General features: G+C 31.5%; 1 protein-coding gene across 6 annotated transcripts in view; it reads right to left on the bottom strand.

Annotated features, from left to right (window-relative positions):
• Nucleotides 1-3,108: 3,108 nt before the first annotated feature.
• The window catches only part of LOC127738760 (cathepsin L-like), a 50,212-nt gene continuing 35,527 nt past the window's right edge, over nt 3,109-17,793 (bottom strand). For all 6 annotated transcript variants that reach the window (XM_052250114.1, XM_052250116.1, XM_052250119.1 and 3 more), the window contains 10 exons: nt 17,612-17,717; nt 17,085-17,198; nt 16,647-16,795; nt 16,054-16,150; nt 13,770-13,850; nt 11,301-11,420; nt 7,142-7,206; nt 6,517-6,607; nt 5,934-5,992; nt 3,109-4,587 (listed from right to left, as the gene is read on the bottom strand). In XM_052250114.1, coding sequence (XP_052106074.1) covers nt 4,513-4,587; nt 5,934-5,992; nt 6,517-6,607; nt 7,142-7,206; nt 11,301-11,420; nt 13,770-13,850; nt 16,054-16,150; nt 16,647-16,795; nt 17,085-17,198; nt 17,612-17,717 — 957 coding nt within the window. In that variant the 3' untranslated portion in view covers nt 3,109-4,512. The remainder of the gene's footprint in view (nt 4,588-5,933; nt 5,993-6,516; nt 6,608-7,141; nt 7,207-11,300; nt 11,421-13,769; nt 13,851-16,053; nt 16,151-16,646; nt 16,796-17,084; nt 17,199-17,611; nt 17,718-17,793) is intronic.

Here is a 17,793-nt window from a genome sequence, read left to right on the forward strand (position 1 = left end):
ACTCGATGCCAATGTGTAGTGTTTGGACATTTATAAACTGATTTAAGTCTTTAATTGCATGTGTATTGGAGACCAACCTTTAATGATAAACCCTGGCTATACAGGATACATATAAAGATGGTTCACAAGAGAATGAGGACTATAAATACAATGGACAACAGTTTATATCATAGGATACACATAGTCCTAAATTACACCTAGGAGGAAGATACTCAATACTTATAATTCAGAAATCACTGGCATTTGGTTTCCGTTGAGCTATCATTTGGGATCTGTTGTTTGAAGGATAGTAGTGGAATTTAACGATATCATGATATGCCACTTAGTCCTCATCATTCACTTTTAAAAGACTTCAGATTGTGAAGATTTCAAAGCAATTACATGGCATCAGTTGTTCCCAAGATGACATAGAATGTGTTTCGTACAAATTTGTTTGTCATCTTCGATCCATTTACTAGTAGTTAAGTACCTTGAATAATCACTTTATAGCAGTCACTTATAGAATTTAGCTAGGGACAGGTTATGAGACAACAGTTTATCACCCAGAACAAAGGCATAAATAGTCTGGCATATTGAAATATAAAAATGATGATCTAGAAAAAACCACAATTGCTGTGTATCTGAAAAACAGGACGCATATGTCTTGAAAGATCCAAAAACAGGACGCATATTACATCTCGTCAGTCAAACCAAAATATGAAGTCATGAATTGAAAAAATAATTAGTAAAGTATTTGTTCGCTCAACATAATAGTGAAAACTAGAGTATTGGCAAATTAAAAGTTAGGTATCTGACAGATGTAAAAAGTGCTCTTCATTGTCAAGCTGCATACTGAATATGAAGTAATTCTTTTATAATAAGTAGTTACTTTAAAGATTTGAAGAAAATATTTATTGGATGAATGAATAGACAAGGCAGAGGCATATTTAGGGGAGGGGGAGCAGGCCCCCTCCCTGCCTTTCCTATATATAGTAAAGGCTTATGAGTGCCAATGAGAACTCTCCATCCAAGTCGCAATGTATAAAATTGTAAACAATAATAGGTCAAAGTATGGCCTTCAACACGGAGCCTTGCTCACATCGAACAGCAAGCTATAAAGGGCCCCAAAATAACCAGTGTAAAACAATTCAAACAGGAAAACCAATGGTCTAATCTATATAAAAAACGAGAAACGAGAAACACTTACGAACCACATCAACAAATGACAACCACTGAACAACAGGTTCCTGACTTGGGACAGGTGCAAACAAATGCAGCGGGGTTTAAATGTTTTAACCGGTGCCAACCTTCACCCTAACCTGAAATAGTAGTGTAACTTTACAACATAGAAAGACACACTATAAAATATCAATTGAAATGGCTTAACTCAATCAAAAAGACTTTTTTATATGTCCATCATGGGTTCCACTGTGACTGATATTAAGTTAACCTAAGTTTCAGAGATTTTGTCGGCAGCCATCAACTGTTCGCATTTTACTTTGACTTAATTATAAGCGTTTCTCTGCACCTATTGCAATTAATTCAAAATTCTGACCAAATTGCAATTTGTTTTAATAAAACAAACTGGTATTAATTTAGCATTTATTGATAACTACATGTTTCTAAAATAATATAGTACTCTTTTGCAACATTTGTTTAGTATGATTACATAATTAATGAATTGGGATGTATCTGAAAATATTACCAGTAACAAAATACTTTCTACTGAACAAATGTTACACTTGGGGATTAATGATCTACGAGATGCTGTACCGACGAAATGGTATTAAATGTAGAGGCTTGATATTTTTAGTTATTTCACATTTTGCTGATAAAAGTTTTCCTTTTTAAAGTTTCTGTCTGTTGTAGTTTTCAAGATAATAGTTAAAAGGTGCTAACCTTATTTACAAACAATTTGGCAATAATTAAGCATTTCAGTTATTTTGGAATTTCTATACATCTTTTATTACTGATCCTTTTTGCCTTTTACATTTCTGTCTATCTGTTGTAGTTTTCAAGATAATGGACAAAAATGTTAAAATTTGTTATCTATGTCATTCTGAGAGCCTTCATCTATAATTTGAGTTTTGTATCAGTTCTTCAATTTTCTATCGATTTTTGTGTCTCTAGTGAGACAGAAACCAAAAGGACTTAACAGAGCAACCAAAATTTAAATAGTCTTACTTTGACTGAGAGGTGAAACCAGTTTAAAGTAATTTTATAGACAAATATTATCATTAAAAGCATGCCATTTCTGAAGCACTGGCCACTACTGAGCTGATGGTATATATGTAGACAGACCGTCTACTACAAGCAGGATAGCTTATGGGGAAGTAAACAAATAGAAATAAGAAGATGTGGTAAGAGTGCCAATGAGACAACTCTCCATCCAAATCACAATGTGTAAAACAAAAAGCTATAAAGGACAAAATGACTAGTGAAACTTAGGAAGGTGCAAACAAATGCAGTGGGTTTAAACGTTTTAACAGGCGCCAACCTTCACCCTAACCTGAAATAGTAGTGTATGTTATTGATTTCCTAGTTCATGATATGTTTTCTTTAATAACTTTCAACAGGAACAATCGAACCAAAAGTTTGGAAGCCAAAATTAAATTCTGTTTTTAAAGAGCATGAGGAGTCTCGGAGAACACGATTTATTTGATGTAATTGGCCTTGAAATAGCTCTCAGTACCTCTTATTTCGGTGCTATGTGTTGTCAAGAGCCTGTACTACAGTGGTTGTCATTGGTATATGTCATTTTTGTTTTTTGTAAATTGTTTTTTGTTACATACTAGTATTAGGCCGTTTTGAATTGTTTCACATTTTTCATGTCAGGGCTTTTTATAGGGGATTATACAGTATGGTTTTTTTTCTCATTTTTGAAGGCTGTAAGGTGGCCTATAATTGCTTACTTCCACTTCATTTCAACTATGGTGGAAAGATGTCTCATTGGCAATCATTGTTTACCTTGTTTTATGCAAATTGTTGAAAAAGCAACATGCAAGCCATTTTTAATTTTGTTCTTTCATAGTGTTCCTGTTTTTCTGTGCACATACATACACCCACCCCGTACATATAAATACTTTTCCAAAATGAAAACTTATTTTTAATGAAGAAGAAAAACAGCAATATGAAAAATCTTTTATTGAGAATTTTTTTTTTAGGAAACAATGAAGTTTATCTGATTATAGTTTATAGAATTGATCATAAAATATATATCGGTCTTTAATTTTAAAACTGTTTATAACCATGGAATGTACTGATCATTTATATAAAAACAGCTGCATCAAAATTTTCTCTCAAATTATCTTTTTTGTGTCCCAGCCCATTAATAGTACATGTACATGTATTTGTTAAAGTCAAAATTGATTCATTATCACTTTCAAATATCATTTCATAATATCATTTCATAATAAAAATAACTTAACAGGTGCATTTATATTTACATTACAGGAATTTTCTATCTCAATCATAAGTGAGTCCTTCTGGTTTTTGAAAAGTGCCTTGTAGATTACAGAAACAATCATTTTTTTCTTTTTCTAAATACCATAAGTGGACACTTCTGGCAAATTAACCCAAAAAGTTATTTGTTTTTGTTACTATGATACTATTCTTATAGATGAGCATGACATAGCTATGTATCCTTTCATAAAACCTTTTCAAAATTAGAGTTTGTTGGATAAGCACAGAAAAAAACCTGTTCTTTTAAATTATAGTCTATTGGGCACCACAAATGCCACAAAAACAATACATTACGATAAAAGTAAGGCAATGTTTCTGTTAAACTAGATATATGTCAGTTTGTTAATCTTTACATTGTAATACAAATAAGAAACACATTACCATTATCAAAATGATTTTCAAGTATGAATTCAAAAAAAATAAATTAAAAATTTTTTTTACTGATTAATATGTTCTTAACTAAATAAATTTTAAATATATCAAAATACACACAACACAAAATATTAAAGTACATTTTGTGGACAACATATTCATTTTTATAATATTTGAAGAATGCAATAAATTTTTTTTCCTTTGATCTGAGTTTCTTTCTTATCCTATATGATTTTTTAATTCAAAATTCTGAAAAAAATTAAGGCTTATTATTCAAAAGCTAGGTATTAAAAAGCCTAATATTTGAAAATTTAAATATTTTACTATCAAAAATGGATAACATTGATGTGGTAAAATCTATAGTTACTGATTTTTAGTATGTCAAAACATTTATTTATTAGTTCAGATATAAACTTGTAAAATAATACACAATTTACATTTTTATACAAAAAATGAACACTGCACAAACCTTTTTCAATATCAACAACGTCAAAAGTAATTATAAATTATATTAAATATTCTAAAAATAACCAAAAATAAGTTAGATAAATTTATACAAAAAAAAAAATTAAACATATGATACAAATTTTAATGTCAAAGATGAAAAAAAAAACAATATGAAAAAAAATCTTCTTTGTGTATATACATTATATATATTTGAATCACAGATACAGTACTGGTAGTTGGATGATAACTTGTTTATTTAACGATAGCTGATGTACACAAAGTATTCAGTCCACAAACTCCATCTCCACGATACACTAGGTAATATCCCTGCAAAATAAATTTGAGATTTTTGTACATACGGAAGGTACTATTCATTTGAATAGAATTAAAGGTTTTATCAAAACATAAAGTATTATATTACATGTACCACCCTTTTTCCAAATGTTTTCAACACAAAATCTTTTTTTAATTAAGGGAAAATTATTTCCAAAACATTGATTCAAGGAAATGACTAGAAGTAATCATGCAAGATTGAGGTTTTTTTTCTGTACGAATATTGGTAGGACAGCTTTACATTGTAGGGACAGTTTAAACATAGAAAATCTAACAAGAATGCATATGTTGTCCTGCTATGCATACCCGGACTCGTAATTTAAAGTATTTGAAAACAGGAAGTAGGTGTTTTACTGATCTGAAAAGCACACATTAAAACTCATCACTGTTGAGCTGCTGACCAAAAATAAAATAATTCTGTTTAGTAGTTTCAGAGAAAAGTGTGAAGAAAAATTTTAAGTACATTCAATATATTGAAAAATTCAAAGATTTATCTGCTAACAGGAAGTAGATATCAGAAAGATACGAAAAGTGCTCACACATTACAATTCAGCTGCTGACCACATATTAAGTCATCCTGTGTCATAGTTTTTGAGAAGAGTGTGACAAAAAATTTAAAACCATTCAACATATTTAAAAAAAAATCATAGTACCAGCAAACAGGAGTAAGTTTCTGACAGATTCAAAAGTGATACTAGAGAAAAGTGCAATGAAAAAATTTGTTTGATGAACAGAAAGGTAAACAGCTGGATGGAGGAATGGATCTGGATGGACACAGTGATTGCAATATAGCCCATACTTAAGAGAGGGGGCATTACAAGATGATTGCAATATAGCCAATACTTTAGAGAGAGGGCATTACAAGATAATTGCAATATAGCCCATACTTTAGAGAGGGGGCATTACAAGATGATTGCAATATAGCCCATACTTTATACTTTAGAGAGGGGCATTACAAGATGATTGCAATATAGCCCATACTTTAGAGAGGGGGCATTACAAGATGATTGCAATATAGCCCATACTTTAGAGAGGGGGCATTACAAGATGATTGCAATATAGCCCATACTTATGAGAGGGGGCATTACAAGATGATTGCAATATAACCGTCTCTCTAAATAAAAATTCGTAAGGGTTCCGGGGAACCCAGTGTCTCGCCTACTTTTGCTGTTAATCGCAGGCTCAACAAAAATGAGGAAAAAAAAAAATAACAATATTCCTTTCGATACAATCTTTTGATTGTAAGAAGCTTCCAGGATTGCTATGTCTCGCTTTTTCGACAAAAGTCGAAGGCTCGACAATAATGGAATAGCTTATTCTATAGATTAAAATTAGCGTACCTTTTCTCCCCAGTCTGGTCCCCAGCTGTTTTTCACTATCCAGTAGGGTTTGCTTCCATCTACAAAAGTATGTTAAATAACAATAAAACAATACATAAACAAAATGCCCTCTTTGCCCGATTAATAAATTTAAATTAGATAGTGCACATACAACTTTGAGGTATTGATAAGAGATATTAAAACCAATTTATTTCAAGCATTTAAAGATTTTTCTGACTAAATGAGCAACTTCAAAATTTTGAAAAAGTAACATCTTATTGCCTACAAAAGTACATATACAATGTACAAGTATTTAGTTCAAATATATGCTACCGTTATTTTTGGAATTAAACGTGATTCATCAAAATCAGTAGATTTTTTTTATTGTCATAAAGAATGTGTACATGAATGTGATTTTATCGTCATGCACCAAAAATTACCGCTAACAACATTTGGCAAGATTTTTACTGTTATTCGTCATGGAGGTACCCCCATTACGACCCTCATCAACTTCCAATTCATTTGGACTTTGGCGGATAGTTGTCACATTGGCTATCATACCACCTCTCCTTATTTTTATATTATATAGTTAAATTCAACTTACCAACACCATAACCTACAATGAGTACACCATGGTCCAATTCTTTAGGGTTACAGAAAATCTTCCAGGGATGTGAGATTCCTCCCATGTAAAACTGAAATATGAATGTTCATTGTTAATAATTTGAGAAAATCTATTATTGACCAGTCCTTAGCATTGGTTAATTTTAAAGAATTCTTGAGTAAAATTTTTAATCTGAATATCAATTATTTATTGCATTTATATGTAAATGTAACAAAATTCTGAAAAAATGACATATATGTTAGAGTACAATGACATTTTGTAGGATAAAGCGAATACAATAGTTCCCACCTTTTAAGGCAACTCTACATCCTGCTTACAAGGCCCCTTTAACATAAGAGGGGTATTTTCTTGTAATTAAAACCCTTAAGAGAAACCAACCTCGTTGAATAGTCACACTTAATCTGCTGATTGAGTAGTCTTTTATTATTTTGATGAAACATATGAATTAACCTTTAAGAAGCAAAAATGTTTAAAAGTTTAGAAAGAATAATTTTGAATGAAACTGCTGTTCTTTTTTAAAAGAAACAAACAGGATTTTGCCAGTTATTGAGATTTCTGAGCATGCATGATCGCAGATTAGCATAAAAGGTTTTTATTTTCCTACCTGCATCACAAAGGCATTGATACCAATAGATATAGGTCCATTTTCATACAGCCATTGTGCCATTTCTAAAAAAAGTAAAACATTCATTACAATGCATCAGTTATGGAACCCCAAAATAAAAATACAAGAGTGCACACACTGAAATGTCTCGCGCTCTTTACTAATTATTGATGTTATGTTGATAGCCCTAAATGTAAAGCTTTACTACAACTATCCCATAAACTTAACATGATCCAAGAAAATGAGGTCAAGGTCATATAAACCAAACAAGACATACATGTACACCTTACAATCATTCAATACACTAAATATAGTTGACCTATTGCTTATAGTTTCTAAGAAATAGACTTAACCAAGAAAACTAAACATTAACCAATGAACCATGAAAATGAGGTCAAGGTCAGATGAACCATGCCAGGCAGACATGTACAGCTTACAATTCTTCCATACAACAAATATAGTTGACCTATTGCTTATAGTTTAAGAAAAACAGACCAAAACACAAAAACTTAACACTGAGCAATGAACCGTGAAAATGAGGTCAAGGTCAAATAAAACCTGCGAGACTGACATGTACATCATAAAATATTTCCAAACACCAAATAAAGTTGACCTATTGCATATAGTATTACAAAATTAAAGAACCTTAGTGAACGCGCTCACATACCCCACGTCCCCACATTGTCATTGGAGAAATAAAATAAGTGTAAGAAAAAAAAATTGTATCAGAAATAAAAATTGAATCATAATTTCCTGTCAATATGCACATCTACATAGTATGTCCTTATTATCTACACAGTTTCATGAAATTCTGTTGTGTGGTTTGAGAGGAGTTGCCATGACAAAAGGTTGCAGTAGTATATTGGGCAAATAAGTTCAAAGGGGTGTAACTCCTGGGAAAAAAATTAAATCGTAATTTCCTGTCGATATGCACATCTACGTAGTATGTCCTTATTATCTGAAAAGGTTTCATGAAATTCTGTTGTGTGGTTTGAGAGGAGTTGCGATGACAAACTGTTGCAGTAGTGCATTAAAGTAAATAAGTTCAAAGGGGCGTAACTCCTAGAAAAAGAATTGAATCGTAATTTCCTGTCGATATGCACAACTACATAGTATGTCCTTATTATCTAAAAAGGTTTCGTGAAATTCTGTTGTGTGGTTTGAGAGGAGTTGCGATGACAAGAAATAGGACTGACGGACTGACGGGTCAAAAACATTATACCCTCCGCAACTCGTTGCGTGGGGTATAAAAAGACCACAACTTAAAAACTTAACTTTGACCACAGAACCATGAAAATGAGGTACATGTACAGCTTACAATTCTTCCATACAACAAATATAGTTGACCTATTGCTTATAGTTTAAGAAAAACAGACCAAAACACAAAAACTTAACACTGCATGAGCAATGAACCTTGAAAATGAGGTCAAGGTAAAAAAAAACCTGCGTGACTGACAAATAGATCATAAAATATTTCCATACACCAAATATAGTTGACCTATTGCATATAGTATTAGAAAAAAAGACCACAACTTAAAAACTTAACTTTGACCACAGAACCATGAAAATGAGGTCAAGGTCAGATGACACCTGCCAGCTAGACATGTACACCTTATAATCATTCCATACACCAAATATAGTTGACCTATTGCATACAGTATAAGAAAAACAGACCAAAACACAAAAACTTAACTATAACCACTGAACCATGAAAATGAGGTCAAGGTCAGATGACACCTGCAAGTTGGACATGTACACCTTACAGTCCTTCCATACACCAAATATACAAGTCCTATTGCTTATAGTATCTGAGATATGGACTTGACCACCAAAACTTAACCTTCTTCACTGATCCATGAAATGAGGTTGAGGTCAAGTGAAAACTGTCTGACGGGCATGAGGACCTTGCAAGGTACGCACATACCAAATATAGTTATCCTATTACTCTCAATAAGAGAGAAATTAACATTACAAAAAAATCTTAACTTTTTTTTCAAGTAGTCACTGAACCATGAGGTCAAGGTCAATGGAAATGTGACAGACGGAAACTCCGTAACATGAGACATCTATATACAAAGTATGAAGCATCCAGGTCTTCCACCTTCTAAAATATAAAGCTTTTAAGAAGTTAGCTAACGACGCCTCCGCCGCCGGATCATTATCCCTATGTCGAGCTTTCTGCGACAAAAGTCGCAGGCTCGACAAATACCATTCATAAGATTTTTAGTTTGACAATAAACTGCCACCAAACAAGATCTTAATCAATAGATCTGTGAACTGGGAAAGTACTTTTATTCGTGGGTATTAATTTTCGTGGTTTGAGCAAAAGTTACATGTTCGTGGGTTCTTAAATTTCCTGGATTTTAGTTTTCTGAAGAAAAAAAATCTAGAAAGAATTTGGAGCAATCAGAAATGAAGATTCTTTATAATAATCATATGTAGATTTATAATGATTTGTGGACATTGCAAAATAAGGTGTTTTTTTTACTTACTTGTTCGTCTTTCATAACTGACAACATTCAACAAATTTTTAATAAAATAATTGCTTTCAGAACTAAGCTAAGCTGATTCATATATGACAAATTGTCTCGATTGAAGTAAATTGCAAAGTAAACATTTGAATTGTTGCTCACATGTAACAAAGTGATGACACTAATTAACCCGAGATCGAACGATTAACAGATTAAAAATCATCAAAGGTGTTAATTGGGTCATAAACATGTCACTTAAAGAAAACGGCAACATAAACAAATGCATAAATATATTTTGAATTGTAGAATTAGTTTTAATTCCAATATGAAATTATTTTTTTCCATATGAGAATTTCGAGTAGATAAAATGAACACTTCATCATAGCATATCATTACCAGAAATTTGACTTTCATCGATCGAAACAAAAATTTATGAGAATTAAAAGGTTCAAAGTTGTACAGTTTAGGTTTTTAAAGATAACATGGATAAAAGCCTGCCTGCAGTTGTATATAAAAAAAAAAGTTCATAGTGCATTTGGCAATATTTGATGTGTTCTCTAGTATATGCCCGTATCCCATACATGGGGATCTTTACATTTCTTGATTTGGACAACAGTTGTAATATTTCGTTGGACGCTTAAATTCGTGGATAAAGCCATCCACAAAAACCACGAAAATTGGTACCCCACGAATAAAAGTACTTTCACAGTATATAATAAAGCTAAACACAACCAATAAGAAGATCTCACATTTGCTTTGATCTCCTGATTTTGATTATTGAAGAATACTTTTTCTACATTCTTGAGGGGCCTGATGGGGGGGGGGGGGGGGGGGGTCTCATCACGATTCACGAGTTGATTTTTTTGTCAATCACGATTCACAGAAAATAAATTTCCATGATCACGGATCACGAAAATATAAAAAAAAAATCTGTAGAAAAACGGATCACGATAGCGAAAATGCGCTGATCACGAAGAACGAAAATAACCCATCAGTTTTTAATTTTGACAAACCTATCAAATCACAAAATATGGAAAACATGTATAGAAGTAAAATATGTCTGTCCCAAGTCAGAAAACTCCTCAGCTTTCAGCATTTTGGTATCTTAATGATTTTTCTTTACTCAGATAATTGGGTGTTAATGGTAAGATTTAAGATTTTTGATTGTTTACATTAAATTTATTTCAAACTTTTATGGATTCAAGATGATTTAGAGCTTGAAATATTGTATAAACACCTGTCTATTGTATGTTGCCCTCATGGTGATTTTGGTTTTTTTTTTTTGTTGGGTTGTTGTCTAATGGATGAATTCCTTATATCTCCTTAAATTCATTTTTACAATAAATGTGTTGATGCCAACTATTCCACTCATCAGTAGACAGAGATAAGGAGTTCTTGATGTTTTAATCTGGACATTAATAGACATTAGATTGATTGACCTTGACATTGGCTATATCATGTACATGTTGACCTTGACATTAACTGAGATCAGTTAAAATTGACCTTTAGAACATCACCTTTACTCTAGTAATTTTGTTAAGTAATTTTCATTAGCAATCACTGTGTTATTTTTTTAATCTTGACCTACCCCACACAATTAGTTATGGAAATAAAAGTAAATAATGTAAACTCTGATATCAAATAGAGAGTGCAGTACATCTACTGATGTCAAGTTGATATTCACCTACCTGACTCATCACTGGATATAGACAATGAGCTGTTGATGTAAAATTTGGCATCAGATCTGTTGAAGGTGCACTTTTCATCAACTCCATCATACTTGTACTGTGATTCTGTCTCAAGTCCACCTAAAAATACATGTTATAAATTAATATACACTTTCAGAATTTAATACAAAAATATGCACTTATGTAAATTTATGTGTGATTTTTATTATTGTGAAAAATATAACAGAAAGAACATTGAAATATAACTAATAATATTCTTCTACAACATGTCTACAGATTGTATTACTTAATTGTTGATTTTTGTCAATGATTTGCACTAATCAATGAACATATCAAATTCTGAATTTGCAATATATACACTAGTGTGGATATAGGACTTGAGGTTATTAGGGATGTGGGCCAGAGAATTGATTTTTTAAGGCAAAAATTTATATTTTTCAGATTTCAGGGGTGGGGGAGAGGTGCTCAAGGTGGGCCTTCATTTGCATCTGCCCTTGAAACTGAATACAGAATACTTATTTTTTTGACATTTATGACAGAAATATAAATATATTTTTTCCCTTGTTCAAATTTGTACAATTTAGAGCATAAAATATGGTACAACAGTAGTCTACCGATACAGACATTGATTTATGTTGCCTTAGCTGTCTTTCCTTGTGTTGTGATTCAGTGTTGCTGTCATCTCATTGAAATATACCTCACATCTTCTGCTCATACATAAAATTTCATCAGAATCAGTGGAAATCGAAAAGATTTGGTGAAGACATCCAACCAGAAAACACCCAATTAAATTTATCATCACTACCAAAATAAACTGCTTCACTAAGTGCAGCTGGATACGCCCGCAGAGGTCCAACCCTGAACAGTTGGGGTTAAAATGGACACAATATTCAAGCTTGATACAGGTCTGAATTTGGATTGTAATTAAATATTTGACATATTATAGGTTTCTGAATAAATGTAGTCAAAGAACTTGAAATTGGTTATATGAATTGAATTTATATTCAATTAAAGATTTCTTGCTTTGTGCAATACACTGTGCTGTTGCACAATACTAAGTAAATCTGTTGTCAGACTATAAACAAATAAAGTTCAATTTCTTCTCAATGTCATATTTGAAATTTATGAAAATCAATAGGGAGATTACATCAATGGCTATAAAAAATTCACCAAAGTTTCATGAGAACTGATGAAAGCATTTTTGAGTTATTGTTGAAAAACTGGAAAATCCCCCTTTTTTAATGAACAAAACCCTATAACTCAGAAATGTAAAATTTAAAATTCCGAAAATTCTAAAGGGAGCTTACATCAACAGATATAAACAATTCACCAAAGTTTCATGAGAACTGCTGAAAGCATTTTTTAGTTATTGTCAGAAAACTGGAAAATACCCCTTTTTTATGAATAAAACCCTGCAACTCGGAAACGTAAAATCTAAAATTCATAAAAATCGAAAGGGAGCTCATGTCAATAGATATAAACAATTCACCAAAATTTCTTGCAAGTTGGTGAAAGCATTCTTGAGTTATTGTCGGAAAACTGGAAAATCCCCCCTTTTTTAATGAATAAAACCCCAAAACTCGGAAACGGTAAATCTGAAATTTATAAAAAATGAAAGGGAGCTCACGTCAATAGATTTAAACAATTCAATAAAGTTTCATGCATATTGGTTAAAGCGTTTTTGAGTTAATGTCCTACATGTTGATGACGGACGAACGGACAGACGGACGGACAGACGGTCAAGGGTATACCATAATACGTCCCGTAAACGGGCGTATAAAAAATAAAAATAACAATATAATAAACTTGGCTGTTTTGTTGCAACAACAGAATTCTAAGGGTCTGGAGTCGGTTTCACAAAAAAAACTTACGACTAAGATTGGTCCTAAGTCATGAACAATTTAGTGTACTTACGATCAATCTTAGTCATAAGTTTTTTTGTGAAACCGACTCCAGACCCTTAGAATTCTGTTGTTGCAACAAAACAGCCAAGTTTATTACATTGTTATTTTTATTTTTTATACGCCCGTTTACGGGACGTATTATGGTATACCCTTGACCGTCTGTCCGTCCGTCTGTCCGTTCGTCCGTCGTCAACATGTAGGACATTAACTCAAAAACGCTTTAACCAATATGCATGAAACTTTATTGAATTGTTTAAATCTATTGACGTGAGCTCCCTTTCGTTTTTTATAAATTTCAGATTTACCGTTTCCGAGTTTTGGGGTTTTATTCATTAAAAAAGGGGGGATTTTCCAGTTTTCTGACAATAACTCAAGAATGCTTTCACCAACTTGCAAGAAATTTTGGTGAATTGTTTATATCTATTGACATGAGCTCCCTTTCGATTTTTATGAATTTTAGATTTTACGTTTCCGAGTTACAGGGTTTTATTCATAAAAAAAGGGGTATTTTCCAGTTTTCTGACAATAACTAAAAAATGCTTTCAGCAGTTCTCATGAAACTAACCTAGTCTTTCAATTTCCTTGTATGCATTGGATGGTAATCCTCCCTCACATCCTTGGTCTACTTTATCACAGCTCACCAACTCTGGAAATAATTACAAATATGGTTTTTAATTTAAAATGTGATTGGTTAAATATTTCATTAACATTCATATATTTAAGTTATAAGTATGAGTGCAGACCAGTTTAAGAATACTTCAAAAGTAATATAGTTCATTGAAAATAGAATTAATGGTTACGGTCATATTTCGAGCCAGATAAAAAAAAAACCAAAACAACATTGTAATTCCTTTTCATATTGATGAATTTAATTTGTAAACAAAAAGGATACAACAAAAAATGTCAATAAGGATGTCATAGAGCCATCAAAAAATATAATAATTGAGAATTCTCATCAATCCACTTTATCCACTCAAGTTTACTTATGACTCATGAATTTATACAATATGTAAAATTTTCACTTTACATTTTGAGTTTAAAAAAACTTAGTTCATCTTTTAAAAATATATATGTTTCTACTCTACATTCTATATGGCAATAAAACATGCTCAGACAGAATCTTTGTGAAATTTATACACAAATTCAGCTATATCTCTGGATTTTTACAATTTTCACGTTAGCAATTTTAGAGTTATGGAACTTTAATCAGACAATCTGTTCTTCATCTAAAATACAACTAATGAATGAAGGGCGTATCAAGCAGTCATGCCAGCAATTATCAATTTAATCAGCATTCATAACTTTAGAAGCATTTTTAATCACATCATAATTGAAAAAATTCTTGTAAACATATCTTTTTGGGTAAGGAAGTTTAATTAACGAAGAATAACAATTTAACATTAAAAATCAATAATCGTGATAAGTAATAAAAATATAATCTGTAATTCTTGATAGATTGCAAAAAAGTATAACAAAAATACCGAACTCCAAACTAAATTCAAAAAGGGAGAAGTCCACAAAAACTGACATTATCAAATGTTAGACTTTAACAACCAATAGAACGAATGAAAAATAACTGTCATATTCCTGACTGAGTACACTCGGGCATTTTTCGAAGAAAATGTTGAAAACAATTTGTGATTTGTTTTTTTTTTTCTAATTGTATTTTTTGTGATTAATTACAATTCATCAACCTCTAGAAATTACACCTAAGGATTCTTATTTTTGGCTCCTCTTAAATAATTAAAAGGAAATACAGAAAATGGGGAAAGGGTTTGATTGATCTTCAGTAAACATATCCTATACCAGACTGGGCAGACACTGACTCTCAAATATCCTGAATTAAGTCCAAACTTTGAACTTATTTTCACTGTGTCCAGATATGAGGACAGTCTGTCACATGCTCATTAGTATATTCACTTATTAAAAGTTATTGTCTCTTTTTGTTTGTCAACTTTTGAATAATTTGTCCTTAATTGAGAAGGATGCTTGAATTTCATTTTTTTAAAGTAAACTTTATCCAAATATCAAATGCTGATTTTTAACTTTATCTTATCTATACAATCTAATTATAAATTACATCACTTATAAATGGATTTTCCATGTAAACTATTTTAGGACAATAAGAGATATTCACCTCTGATAATACTCCAGTTTATAAAGTGCATAAGAATACATGTAATATTAATCTGAATTTAACCACATGTTGAAAGATAAGACAGATTCAGGAATCCAAAACACTTGACCTTTAATGTCCTTCAGTAAGACTATTGATCTGTCATCAGACATAAGTACTTTTACCAAAACTATGACTAATCTATAGCTTGACAATTTATTCACTAAGTGGAAAAATGTCCTATTCAAAATAGTGTTTATGTTAAGTAATTGATTTTAGTATTGAGTTTTTTTTTTATATATAAATCAAACCTTGTTTTATATAACAAACCTTTTGTTTAAATATCAGTAAGGGATTTTCATCACAATATAGCCATATCCTGCTGACATGGTTTGATCTTAAGCACAAATGAATAAGTCAATAAAAATGTGTAGGACTGAATACTGAATAAGACTTTATACAATGTTTAACTAAAAATCTGTTTTAAATTTTTTACTCCTTTCATAATTTTTCCATAAGTTATTTCTCCTCTTTTAGTTAACTTTGTGAAAAACATTGACAAGCTGTTGGAATAAGAGCCAGTCTGATAATAGACGGACCAACATAATGACAAGAAAACATAATGCCCCTCTGCTATCGTAGATGGGGTGAGGAGTGGGGGTATAATATTGTAACATTGCCAACTGGTATGGATTTAACTTTTTTGTATAGCCCCTCGCTGTCAATAGCTTACCCTGCTCTGATAAAGACACCAGTTGTTTCTTCTGTATTGCCCACTGTCCCTCTATGTTGCCTGTTGTAGAGAAAGCCCAACATGATCCACAGCTTCCCTGAAAAAAAGCATAATTCCAGTTTGAAAGATCTTTTATTCTTATAAATAAAACCATTAAAAAATGTTTTTTTTTCACTTCATCATACCTCAGTTGAAAGAATAACCATGAAAATAACTTTTTTTTATTTTGATGACTTTGACTCTAAATTTCAGAACAATTGGTTTCCATATCTAAATATTTCTAACGAAGGTCAAGGACATCTTTACAATGGATCTTATTATCAAACCCTTATCATGAAAAATTCAGTATTAATTGCTATCAATTTCAGTAACTTAGATTTTTCTTTATGAAAAGAGATCATGAATATAACCAAAAGGCCATACTAGATTATCAATGTCCTGATTCTTCTCTGTAACTGACTCTGTAACTGAAGGGTTTTTGCTACCTTATTATTATCAAACAGTACATGATCAAAGATAGAAAAATATCTCAAATCTTTGTCAAGAGCCAGTAAAGAGATTAAAATGAGACAAACTGGTCTAAATTTGTATACCTGATTCTTCACATCAGAGACTGCATTGTGATCTCTCCAATCAAAGGATTCTGGGATTGATCTGGGTCTGATATAAGCTTGTTTCATGTCTTTGTTGGTATTCTTTATCAAGTTCCATTTCTTTCCAACATATTTCTTGAATTCCTTCTCTACAATTTCAAATTGATAAATTTTTACTATCAAATTGGACAAGAAAACAGCCAATAACTTTGTATCTCGGATTTGTTCTATTTTGACTTATATTTGGATTTAAACATATCAAAATTTCTTTGACATAATGAAACTCTCTTGTTTTCTTTAAACTGAGATAATGTCACTGTCACCACATTGTTTTGTGGTGTATAACATTAGTTAAAAATAAACTTTACCCATTAAAACAATAAATTGTGTCACTCAAGCATATGTTTTGCTTGTCCCTTATTCAAATGCAAATCTTACCTGTCAAATCAGCAAACTTGGTAGCTCCATACACTGCAGTTCCTTGTTCTTTCTTCTGGATTTTTCTGACAGTTTTCATGTTCTCACAAAAAATACCAAATCTTTTTTTCTCCTCTGTAAACAAAATAAGATCACTAGTTAGTCCAGTAACAACCATTTAGTGAAAAAAATAACATAATTGTTAAAAAAAAAAAAAAAATCAAAAAAAATTATCAAATGCAATATCAAATTTTCTCACTGTGTTGAAGACCCATTGGTGGCCTTGGGCTGTTTTCTGTTCTTTGGTCGGGTTGTTATCTCTTTGACACATTCCCCATTTCCATTCTCAATTTTAATAAAATTTATATTTCAAATAATTTTTATTTTTACTCTGTTACATTTGTAATGATCTAGCTTTAATGTCCTTTTGTCCATATAAATTAAACATATAAATCTCACCAACTCGACCATCATACAAAATCATGTGGAAGCGTTACTTTACATGCCCCAATCTACATAAAATTAATTGACTGGCAAAGAACTTTTACCTTCTTGTGTTGAATAAAATTTTTGATGTTTCTTTTGGAAATCCTTGAACATTCCACCATGACAAAGATCATGTCCATCTCCACCTAACTTTGGTTTTGGTTGTGTCTGTAAATATCAAATCAAAATTGTATATTGATAATTATCTCAAAGCTAAAAATGTATCAGAGACAATTCTATTCTG

This window comes from Mytilus californianus, unplaced genomic scaffold, assembly GCF_021869535.1.
Source record: "Mytilus californianus isolate M0D057914Y unplaced genomic scaffold, xbMytCali1.0.p SCAF_4, whole genome shotgun sequence".
In the NCBI taxonomy this organism is placed as follows: Eukaryota; Metazoa; Mollusca; class Bivalvia; order Mytilida; family Mytilidae; genus Mytilus; species Mytilus californianus.